Genomic DNA, 12752 nt, shown 5'->3' on the forward strand with positions numbered 1-12752 from the left:
AATTCTTTTGAATTCCTTATCAGAGAGTTCCAATGCTGCTTCTTCCTCAGGGATGTGTTCTGAGTCTGTATCCTGCTTCCTTGTTTCTACCACTTTATCTTGCTTCTTTGTGTGGAATGTGATGGCCTGTTGTTTCTGAGGCATCGTAGCATTGTATTTAGATCTCTGTTAACTGTTGGTGAAGAGCAGCCAAGGGTGATTCAGGCTCTTCTTGACGGTTTTTTTTATCATTGACCTTGTCAGTCTTGCAGGTCCTGAGTGTCCTTGGGGTTGCTGGAAAGCAGAACGTGTTCTTAAGCCCCAGGAATCTGCGAGAGTGCTGTCTCTTTAAATATCCAAAATGGTCCAGACTCTTTTTAAACTTCAAAATGGTGGTGCCCTCCAGACCAGCAAAAGTCCACAACTCAGCCCACCTTTCTCTTCACCTTCTCCATTTGTTCTCCAGCGACCGTGCACAGTCCTCCATGCAGTCCCTGGCTAGCAGGGTGATTTTTAGGTTAATTCTTAGGTTGTACCACCACTTGGGAATCTCCATGGTGTATGTGCCATCAGGATCACTCAGGATCACTGCCAGACCGCAGGTCTGTCTGTCTCCTTTTTTGGTATTTTCACACAAATTCTTCTGCTAGTTGGCATTTAGTCCACTTCTATATCCTTCCCTTCAAGGCTCAGGGGTTGAGGATTATCTTCTGTGTCTGTATTAATTGGTTTCCCTTTCCTTTGTTGAAGAGGGTCTATGCAGTCTTTCCACCTAGTCTGCCATCTTGCCGGCCACCTTGATGAATTTCTTTTGAGGTCTATCCTGTTGAATTTCTTGAATGCTTATATTCTCATCTTTCATCATATTGGGGACATTCTCTTCCAACAAATCTTTGACAATTTTCTCTGTGGTTTTATTTATTTCTTCTTATTCTGGAATTCCACTAACACCTAAATTATTCCTCTTGAGGGTGTCCCACATAAATCTTATGCATTATTTTTTTGTTTATTTGTTCTTTTTCTGATTGTTCCCTTAATAAAGTATTAATGTGAGAATTGTCTTCAGTTTCACTAGTTCTGTCTTTCATTGATTTGTTCTTTTTGCATGATTTCTAATTTTTCAATTATTTTGTCAGTTTGTTCTTATATTGTTTTCTTGAATTCTTCTACTGTTGTCTGTGTTTTCCTTGATTTTGTCAGCATTTTCCTAGATCTGTCTCAGTCAATTGAAAGTACATAAATATAATTCTTCTGAATTCTCTGTCAAGTAGTTCTAATGCCACTTCTTCCTCAGGGAGGTTTTCCTGCCTCTGTATTCTAGTCCCCTGTTTTACTACTTTATCTTGATTCCTTGTGCGAATTGGGATGGACAGTTGTCTCCAAGACATTGTGATGTCATTGTATCTGTATTTAATTGGTGATTGTATGTCAGTGTGCTTCACTCAGGTTTTTTTTTTTTTTTTCCTTCTTTATTTTTATGTATCTGAGTGAGCTGAGCTAGTGTGCTATTCTGTTTGCTAATTTGGCAGCACTTAGGTACTCCCCACCTGTGTCCTAGTGGGTGTTATAGAGGATGAGAATGTGTATACAGTTCTCTGTTCACTGTTTGTGTACCGCAGTTGAGTTTGGGTTGAGTTGGTATTGGCTGTCATCTCACTGATCAGATTGTGCAGAAGCAAGTGGTGGACCTCGCCCACTCTGTGGGCCTGCTGGAGGTGTTGATTAGTTGGATCATGTGGGCATAGTTTCTATTTCCCACAAGATGAGACAAATGCAACAACAAAAACCAAAGAGAACAAAAAATACAAACAACACAAGAAAACAACAACCACAAAAAAAAAAAAAATTAAATGAAGAGAAAAAGAAAAAAGTGTTTGGAGGAATAAAAGAGAGCAAGAGAAAAAGAATAGTGAAGAAACAATAAGAAAAACCAAAAACAGAACAAGAGATAGGAAAACCAAAAGTAGAAAAAGAAAGAAAATGGGGAAAAAATAACCAGAGAAAAGAGAGAAAACAAAAAGTAAAAAGAAAGAAAGGAAGAAAATAAAAATAGCAATTTAAAATATAAGAGAGAAAACGGGAGTGGGGAGCACTGGAGTGGTATTCCAACTGGCTGAGTAGGTGGCTGGAGAGAGGGCATCTGGTTGTGGAAGGAGTTCCTGCCAGCCCAAAAGGCAGCTGAGGATGCTTGGTCCCAGAATGAGTTCTTACTGTCCCAAAAGGTGGCTGATGCTAGGTCACCTGTACCCCCAAAAAAGTTCTTGCCATCCCAAAAGGAGGCTGGGTATAGGGTGTTTGGTCACAGTAGAAGTTCCTGCCAGCCTCAAAGGTGGCTGGAAGCCAGGCATCAGGTCTTGGAACTAGTTCCTGCCTACCCTGAGGGCAATTGGGTGCCGGCCACCTGATCCCAGATGAGTCCCTGCTGGCCCAGATGTCTAAGGATAGAATGCCTGGACCTGGAAAAATTTGCTGCCAACCCAAAGGACAGCTTGAAGGAAGGTGTCTCATTCCAGAAGCAGGTCCTTCCAGCTCTAAAAGCAGCTGGTAGCAGAGTGTCTGGTCCCAGAAAAAGTTGCTGCTGTTTCAAAGGGCAACTTGACACAGATCCCCTGTTCCCAGAAGAAGTTTCTGCCATACCAAAAGGTGGCTGAGTGTAGAGTTCCTGGTCCCAGAAAAAATTCCTGCTGGCCCAAAAGGCAGCTGCGAACAGGGCACCTTATCCCAGAATTAGTTTCTGCCTACCCAGAAGACAAATGGGGGCAGGGTACCTGATCCCAGACAAGTTCCTGCTGGACCAGAAATGTCTGGGGGCAAGGCACATGGACCTAGAAAAAGTTCCTACTGGCCCAAACAGCAGCAGGGAGCAAGGTTCTTGGTCCTGCTGGCCCAAAAGGTGGCTGGAAAATGGCACCTGGTCCCAGACTAGTTCCTGCCTACCCAAAAGGCAATTTGGCACAGGCAGCTTATCCTAGACAGAGTTCCTGCTGGCCCAGAAGATGTCCAGGGGAAGGGCACTTGGACTCCAAAAAAGTTCCTGCCAGCCTAAAAGAAGACTGGGAGCAAGTGACCTCGTTCCAGAAGGAGTCCCTGCTGGCTCAAAAAGCAGCTTGGGGCATGACATCTGGTCCCAGAAAAAGTTCTTGCCAGCCCAAAAGGCAGCAGGGAACAGGGCACCTGATCTCAGATCCAGTTTCTGCCTACTCAGAAGGCAGCTGGTTGCAGAACACCTCATCCAGGATAGAATTCCTGCCAATCCAGAAGCAGGGAGGGGGTGGGGGATGGCCATACCTCTGTTCACTAGGAGGGTGTGGGGTACAATGTTAAAAAGGGGAATATCACACCTTTCTGGTCTCTAGCCACCAGTGTGAGTGCCTGTGCAGTCTTCAGCAAGTGGAGCTGATTATCATGTTCCTGCCCTGATTGGAATGGCCCTTGCAAATATTCAAAATGGCCATGCTGTCAGCCCAGCTAACAGTGCACAGCTCTGTTTGTCTCCTTATTCACTATTTTCATTGATTTTCTTCTACTTTTTGTTGTTGTTGTTGTGTGCCCTGGAGTTGGACCTGACTCATAGCGATCCCTCCTTGGGTTTCCAAGGTGGTATCACTATGGAAGTAGATTGCCCAACCTTCCTTCCAAGGAATGGCTAGTGGGTTTGAACCACCAGCCTTTTGGTTAGCAGTCAAGTGCCTTAGGCACTACGCTACCAGAGTCAGTATATAAGCCACTTCTTTATCCTTCCCTTTGAAGCTCAGGGTTGTAGGATTATCATCTGTGTTTGGTTCAATTGGTTTCTTGTTTCTTTGTGTTATAAAAGATCTGGGTAGATTGTCTGCCTGTTCCACCATCTTGCTGAAAATCTGTTACTGTGTTTTGAAAGTACAGTTTTTATTATAAACCTATAGAGGCATCATGGTGTAGTAAAGGTAACATGTTTGGAGTCAAAAGACTTGGTTCTGAATCCAGATAAGATTGGAGGTCTTGGCAGACAGCAAGGGACATTTATTGAGATGGATCCCCAAAGAAGTCACCTGCTCTCTGTGTCAGGAAACAGACATGTAATAGACATATGCACATGTCCATTGCCATCAAGATCAGGTGATTGCAGTTTAGAAGAGTAATTTAGTGGAGAAGTTACAGTGAAAGGTCTGAGTTTCACTGAAGTAATAATAATTTGCTTCTGAATATGCCTCAGAAAAAAAGAAACTGCTCAACATAAGTGAGACAACAGTGAAGACAGTACTTGCTGGGCCAGAGAGCCATGGAAACCTCCTGGAAGAGGTTAAAGGGCAACTTCTAGGTCAGTGAAGGATAATCTAAAGTGTAGGAATTGACATTCAAGACTCCAGAGGTGACTTACCTTCTCATCCCATGGGCCAGAGACCAAGGAAAAACTATCAAAACAGAAATGTACCAATGATCATCTTGAGGTGACAATCTAGGTATCCAAGTTCAGAAGACTAGAAAGATGATTCTGGAAGGGTACAAGGTTGTCTGCAAACCCAGGATGGTAACTCAATCTAATATGATCTAAGAGTCTTGAGTTATGCATAAGTCAAACCAGACTTCACTTACAACAAGATAAGGTACAGTTTTATGTAAGCACCAGCATATGTTTATATATACATCATTGTTTTATTTTACTTTTCTTAGTTAAGCCTTAATTGATAAATCCCACCATCATAAGAAAGAAATATGTTGCACCTAAACTGGATTAATGAGAAAACTCAGACTTCCAAGATTGATCATGATATTGTCTATTCCAGATAGAGATCAGGTGAGGGTGCAGCAGGTAGAAAGGTAATATTTCAGGGAGAGGAAAGTTAGGGACAGCTGACTTAATTTATTCGTACATGTAAAATGTGTTTACTCATCCAGTTAACAGTATATATTATGTATCTTTTATATACCAGTCATTCTTTTCAGCACTGGAAATATAGTTGTAAACAAGATAGATAAGATACCTATCTTTCTTTATCAGATGCTCCTGTTTGGGAAGGTTTATCTAATCTGTAAATAATGTCTTTACCTTCAGGTTTGTTAACACTTTGCATAAAGATGTCAACATCTCCCTGAATAAAGATATCGCCCTTAGTGTTGGTGAAGCCTATGGTGTGTCTGCTTACAGAACTGTGGAAAGAGGAGAGTAAGAGCATTACTTTTCTGTACATTTTCCTTTTACCAACCTTGTTTTTTTAAAATGCTTTTTAGATATATGCAAGTGGGGAACTTATGTACATCTAGGGTAATTGTGAGTATAGAAGCCTCCTGCTCTTTTCAACTTTTGCTTCCTTCCCTCAGTTTCACCTTTTTCTGCACAGATATATTGAGGTCATAATTGCTTTGAAGGCTGTTCTGTGTAGTTAACAGGGCCTATTTCTGGGAGATTCACAAAGGTTATTATTGACTCTTATGCCTACCCTTTAGTACCTCCCATTGGCACCTCATTACTTAGAATTCACCCTCTCAGGGTCCCTGTTTTATGCTGTTCCACTAATGCATAAGACTTGCGTGAAAAAATTTCACTAAGGTCTGTTGTTGTTGGTTGCTGTCAGGTCAGCCTCTCAATTATGTTGACCCAATGCAAAATGGAACAGAATTTTGCTGGGTCCTGTGCCATTCCCATGATTGATTAGGGATTGAACTGTTGTGACTCATAGGGATTTCAATGGCTAATTTTTAGAAGTGGACCGCCAGGCTATTCCTTCTAGTCTGGCTTAGTCTGGAAGATCTGCTGGAACCTATTTAGCATCACAGCTGCACACAAGACTCCACTGACAGGCAGGTGGTGGCTGTACTCAAGGTGCATTGACCAGGAATAGAATTCGTGTCTCCCACATGGAAGGAAAAACTTCTACTACTGAACCACCAATACATCTTCTTACCAGGGCATAAAGTCTTCAGAAGAAGGGCATTTCTACTTTCTTTATTCAGGTTTAAGACTTTAAAAGCTCTCAGTGAAGAGCTCAGATCAGGTACAGAAACCTGGCATGAAAACAACTCACTTCTAGAGACTCCTCTCTTCAAAGAGAAATGGTAGCTTCACTTCTCAGGTCAGCAGTAGGGAGATGCATTACTCTTTCCACTGGAGACATGAGTGTTTTCCTAAGCCATGATGTTTGTTCTAACCTAAACTCCTCCTGTTCCAGATACCCTGCAGTCCATTGTAGAACAGAAGATAAGGACTTTTATCTGAATTTGGGTCAACTAGAATTTGCTGCAACATATCTTTTTGTTATTATTAATGTAAGTATCTCACAGTCACCCCACACTCTTCTTCCTTACCCTCACATATGTTATCCTTGAGATCCTCTTGGCAGGAACAGAGGGCAAAGGAGACTGCCAAGACAGGATACTTCTAATGCACAGCAGGTTCTACACCAGCTTTGGAAATCTCACTGAGATCTCCATATGGGATTTCAACTAGGTAATATTGGCAAAAAGCAAAGGTCTTGCCATCACTATGAAGTGACATGGGCTGCTCCAGTCTCATTATGACCCCAGAAAAACAAAGATTATTTATATCCTTGGAAGACTCCACATACAGGTCTCCTAGCTTCCCGAAAATATGATCTGCTAACATATCACAGTTTGAAATATCAAGGCCATTAGTACTCGATTATTAGTAGTATTGATTAATTAATTAATTACTACAATTGCTAGTATTGTGTATTATCAGTCTCTACACAAAATATGGGGGATTAGTTAACTGTAGTTATTCAAAGGCAAAAAGATCTGGGACTGAGGGCTCAGGTCCATCGTCTCAGGGGATCAAGGTCAATTGATACATCGTCCACAAAGATGATGTTCTATGTGCTACTTTTGTGAGTAGTGACTAGGGTCTTAAAAAATTATGAGCAGCAATCTAAGGTGAACTACTGGTCTCCTCCTATCTGTAGCAAAGAAGAGTCAAGAATATAAAAAAATTCATGGAAACAATTAATGCAGAGGAGTAATGAACCATACAAACCTCAGTGTCCATGACCCTGAGGCTAAAATAACTAGATAGTGTCAGGCTATCAGTGCTGACAGCTCTGAAAAGTATCATAATAGAAGATCCTAGATAAAGTGGGGGGGGGGGAATGTGCAACAAAACTCAAAATCACACCAAAAAGCAGGGTTATTGGTCCCCGAGACTATGGCCCTTAGTCACCCTAGAAGCCTGGACCTGAACTCATCCTTATGGCTCAACTTTTAGCCAAACTTTACACAGGCCTATAAGGTGAATAGTAACACCAAGGAGACATGCACTGCTTAGAACAATCAACCATATGAGAACAAAAAGATAGCATTTGCCCAGAGAGAAAGTTCAGAAGGCAAGAAGGGATAGGAAGAGGGATGAATGGAAATAGTAAACACAAGTAGGAAATGGGATGAGTGCTATTATCTTGTGGTGACAATCAATGTCACAAAGGAAAATGTGTACGAATTATTAAATGGAAAACTAATTTTCTCTGTAAACCTTCACACAAGTCACAATAAAAAGTTAAAAAAATAATCAAAGTAAAGTGATAACAGTAGGATACCTCTGAATCTTAAATTTGATGTCAATCTTGATTCTAATTATTTTCTAGTACTTGTGACATTGTATGAAAGACAGACTAGAGAAAAGAAGATGGTAACTAAAAAAAAGAGGGATTATTTCTAGAGGGTTATGAGAAACCAATGAGGAAAGTTTTATTTATTTTAATTAATTAATTTAATTAACCTATTTCTTTATTATGACATTTAAATTATGGAAAATTGGTTGTTTCCACTTTTTGTTTGTTTGTTTGTTTGTTTTTTGGCTATTAGGGAAAATGCTGCTATGAACATTCATGTATGTTTTTATATTGACATGTTTTTTAGTTTCTCTTGGGACTATACCTAGGAGTGGAATTGCTAGGTTATATGTTAACTCTATGCTTAACTATTTGAGGAGCTGCAGACTCTTTTTCAAAGTTGTGTGATTCTACATTCCACCCACTGGTGGGTGAGTGTTCTAGTTCCTCTATATCCTTGCTGATGCTTGTCATTATCTGTCTTTGTGATTATTGCCGTCTTAGTAGATGTGAAGTGGTATCTCATTGTGATTTCGAGTTGATAGCTAATGAAGTTGAACATATTTTCATGCACTTATTGGCCATTTGTATATCATCTTTGGGAAAATGTTTATTCACATTCTTTGTCCTGATTATTTATTGGTTATTTGTAATTTTATTATTGAGTTGCAAATGTTCTTTCTATATTCTAGATACAAATCTCTTATCAGATATATAATTTGCAAGTATTTTCTTCTATCCTATTTTTTCACTTTCTAAATGGTATCCTTAAAAGCCCAAAGGTTTTAATTATAATAATGTTCAATTTACCTGTTCTTTTCCCTTGGTTGCTTGTGCCTTAGATGCCATATTCAAGAAATCATTGCCTAAAGCATGGTCACAATGATTCAAGCCTATGATTGCTTCAAAGTATTTAATGGTTTTACCTCTTATATTTAGGTCTTTAATCCATTTGGCCACCACTTGTCTGTCAGTTTGTCATCCTGTGCTGGTTTTTGTGTTGTTGTGATACTGAAAGTTATGTCACTGGTATTTCAAATATCAGCATGGTCACCCAAGGTGGATAGGTTTTAGCACAACTTTGAGACCAAGGAAGACTGGCAAGAAGGACCTGATGATCTATTTCTGAAAAAAAAAAAAAAAAAACTAGTGAAAATCATATGAATAGCAAAGCATTGTCTGATATAGTGCTGGAACATGAGCCCCTCAAGTGAGAAGACACTCAAAATACTCTTTGAGAAGAGATGCTTTCTCTAAAGAGAGTTGGCCTTAATGATGTAGGTGGAGTAAAGGTTTAGAGATCTACATTTGTTGATACAGCATGACTCAAAATGAAAAGAAACAGCTGAAAACAACAGTTAATAATCAGAATGTGTAATGTACAAAGTATGAATCTAGGAAATTGGAAGTTGTCAAAAATGAAATGGAATGCATAAAGATTGATATCATAGCCATTCATGATCTGAAATGGACTAGTATTTGTCATTTTGAGTCAGACAATCATTTGGTCTACTATGGCAGGAATGACAAATTGAAGATGAATGGCATCATTTTAATCATTAACAGGAACATTTAAAAATCTATCCTGAAGTACAGTGCTGTCAGTAATAGGAAAATAAGAAAGACTAGCTAATAGAGAAAGACCAGTTAATATGATTTTTATTCAAATTTATGCACCAAGTACTAATGCTAAAGATGAAGAAATTAAAGATTTTTCTGCAGTCTGAAATTGATCAAACATGCAATCAAGAAGCATTGATAATTACTAGTGACTGGAAAGTGAAAGTTGGACATAAAGAAGAAGGATTGAAAACTTTGGCCTTGGTATTAGAAATGATGCTGGAAAATGCATGATGGAATTTTGCAAGACTAATGACTTATTTTTTGGAAATACCTTTTTCAACAACATAAATGGTGACTATACATATGGACATCACTGGTTGGAATATATAGGAATCAAATCAGCTACATTTCTAGAAAGAAACAGAGGAGAAGCTCATTATCATCAGTTAGAACAAGGCAAGGGACCGACTGCAGATTAGATCATCAATTGCTCATATGCAAGTTCAGGTCAAAGCCGAAGAAAATTTAAAACAAATTCATGAAAGCCAAAGAACAGTATGAGTATATACCACCTGAATTTAAGAGATCATCAGAAGAATAGATTCGATGCATTGAACACTAATGACCAAAGACCAGACACGTTGTGGGATGACATCAAGGTTATCATACATGAAGAAACAGAAGGTCATTTTAAAAAACTTGTTCTTGAATGTAGAGTAGCTAAACTGAATGGAAGAAATAGTGATGTAAAAGATCTGAACAAAAGATTTCAAAGGGCACCTCGAGAAGACAAAGCAAAGTATTATAATGAAATCTGCAAAGACCCGGAGTTAGAAAACTAACAGAGAAGAACAGGCTCAGCATTTCTCAAACAGAAAGGACTGAAGAACAAATTCAAGCCTGGAGTTTCACTAGTGAAGGATTCTATGGGCAAGATCTTGAAAGATTCAGGAACCATCAAAAGAAGATGGGAGGATAGGCAAAAGACATGAACAGACACTTCACCAAAGATGATGTTCAGGCAGCCAACAAACACATGAAAAAATGTTCACAATCATTAGCCATTACACAAGTTGGACCTGACTCATAGCAACCCCTCCTTAGGTTTCCAAGGTGGTATCACTACAGAAGTAGATTGCCCAAGCTTCCTTCTGAGAAGTGGCTGGTGGGTTTGAACCGCCAGCCTTCTGGTTAGCAGTCAAATGCCTTAGGCACTATACCACCAGAGCTCCCTAGAGAGATGCAAATCAAAACAACAATAAGTTATCGTTTCATCCCAGAAATAACAGCAAAGTTCAATAAGACAGAAAACAACAAATGCTGGTGAGAATATAGAGAGACTAGAAGTCTCATACACTGCTGGTGGGACTGTAAAATGGTACAACCACTGTGGAAAACACTATGGTGCTTCCTTAAAAATTTGGAAATAGAAATACCATTTGATTCAAGAATCCCACTACTACGCATATGCTACAGATATAAGAACCATCTCATGAATGTATATATGTACACCATGTTTGTCACAACACTATTCACAATAGCAAAGAGATGGAAAAAACCTAAGTGCCCATCAATGGATGAATGGATAACTAAAAAATGGTACATAGACACAATGGAATGCTATGCAACATTAAAGAATAATGAAGAATCTGTGAAACACCTCATAACATGGATGAATTTGGAGAAGATTGTGCTGAGTGAAATGAGTCAGTCACAGGACAAATGTTGTATGAGTCCACTGGTATAAAAACTCAAGGAAAGGTTTACACACAGAAGGAAATTTTCTTTGTTCAGGGATGGGAGGAGAGTGGAGAGAAAATGCTAGCTAGGCAAGAGACACATACTGATTTGAGTGAAGGGAAAGGCAATATACCAAAAGTTGATGACTAGCACAATTTCACTAAGGAAAAGGAAGACAGAGAGAGGTGAATAAGCAGTACAGACAATAAAGGTAAACATTGTTACATACACAATACTGTGTTATCAGTAATAACAAACACTAATCTACAGGTGGGTACATAGGTACAGAGGTAAGATGATCAGGTATGGGTAGGTAACTAGTAATATACTCATCACCATATATAGGTTTGGCAGATGACATTTTTACATATGTATTTATATGTGCTATAAAATGTCCAAATACACAATACAATAGAGCTAACCGGGCAAAGTTATAACTTCTTAGCTACAATCAAACACTTTGAAGGAGTGAGTCACAGGGCCTGCAGGCTCAGGATCATGGTTGCAGGAGACATTAACCTCAATTGACATAATATTGTTCTGCATCCTACTTTGTTGTTGTTGTTGTTGTTTGCCGTCGAGTCGGCCCGACTCATAGCGACCCCTCCTTGGGTTTCCGAGGCAGTATCACTACGGAAGTAGGATTGCCCAACCTTCCTTCCGAGGAGTGGCTGGTGGGTTTGAACCGCTAGCCTTCTGGTTAGCCGTCAAGTGCTTTAGGCACTGTGAGTAGCAATTGTGGTCTTCAAAGCTCTCAAACGGCCATCTAAGATGCAACTATCAATTTCCTCATTTGGAGCAAAGAAGAGTGAAGAAAATAAGAAATGCATAGAAACAATTAGTCCAAGGGACTAACGGGCCATGGGAACCTCAGGTTCCATAACCCTGAGACCAGAAGAACAAGATGGTGCTACCACTGCTAACCACTAGGAAAGGAATAAAAATTGGAGATCCTAGACAGAGTGGGAGAAAAATGTGGAACAAAACTCAAAATCACACACATACACAAAATCAGTATTACCGATCTGATAGAGACTGATGAAACCTCCAAGACTATGACCCCTAGTCACCACTCTGGTCTGGAATTGAACTCTCTGCCGTGGCTTAACTTTCAGCCAAACAACAGAGAGGTCTGCAAGCTGAACGATTACACTGGGGAGGTGCACTCCTTAGAACAATCAACAATGGGAGATCAGAAGGACAGCATTTTCACAGGGAGAAAGCTAGGGAGGCCTAAATATACAGCTAAAGACACAGGGAAAGGGTAACCACAAGGAGGAAGTGGGAAGAGATCTGTTATATTGTGGGGATTGTAATTAGCTTCAGGAGACAAAATGTGCATGAACTGCTGAATGGAAAATGAATCTGTTCTGTAAACTTTCATTTAAACAAACAAACAAAAACAAACTCCCTGCCATTGAAACTCACTGCCATGGAGTCGGATCCGACTCATGGTGACCCCTCCTTGGGTTTCTGAGGCAGCATCACTACGGAAGTAGATTGACCATTTAAATCACAATAAAAAAAGTTTTGTTTTTTTTTTAAAGGGACTAGGTTTGTTGATCTGATAGAATCTGATGGCACCACTGAGACTATGGCCCCTAGCTGCCCTTCAGGTCTGGAATTGAACTCATTCCTGTCTCTTCCAGCCAAACAAAGACAGGCATATGAGCTGAACATTTACACTAGGTAGATACACTCCTTGGAGAAAGCAATCATGGGAGAATAGAAAGGCTGTGTATATATAGGGAGACAGCTCAGGGGGCAGGAGTGCATAGAGGGAAGGACACAGGGAAGGGGTAACTATGGGAAGGAAGTGGGAGAGGAGCTTTTGCATTGTGGCAAATTATAGTCAAAGCTATGAGACAGTGTATGTGAGCTGCTGTATGGAAAGTTAATTTGCTCTGTAAACTTTCACCCAAATCACAA

The 12752-nt window shown here is 39.9% G+C and overlaps 1 protein-coding gene across 1 annotated transcript in view; it reads left to right on the forward strand.

The window, feature by feature from the left end:
- The window catches only part of SLC15A2 (solute carrier family 15 member 2), a 98002-nt gene that overhangs the window by 75480 nt on the left and 9770 nt on the right, over positions 1-12752 (forward strand). The window contains exons 18-19 of the mRNA XM_007943898.2: positions 5015-5125; positions 6129-6225. Coding sequence (XP_007942089.1) covers positions 5015-5125; positions 6129-6225 — 208 coding nt within the window. The remainder of the gene's footprint in view (positions 1-5014; positions 5126-6128; positions 6226-12752) is intronic.

This window comes from Orycteropus afer, unplaced genomic scaffold (assembly GCF_000298275.1).
Source record: "Orycteropus afer afer isolate SDZICR_OR568_19922 unplaced genomic scaffold, OryAfe1.0 scaffold00114, whole genome shotgun sequence".
In the NCBI taxonomy this organism is placed as follows: domain Eukaryota; kingdom Metazoa; phylum Chordata; class Mammalia; order Tubulidentata; family Orycteropodidae; genus Orycteropus; species Orycteropus afer.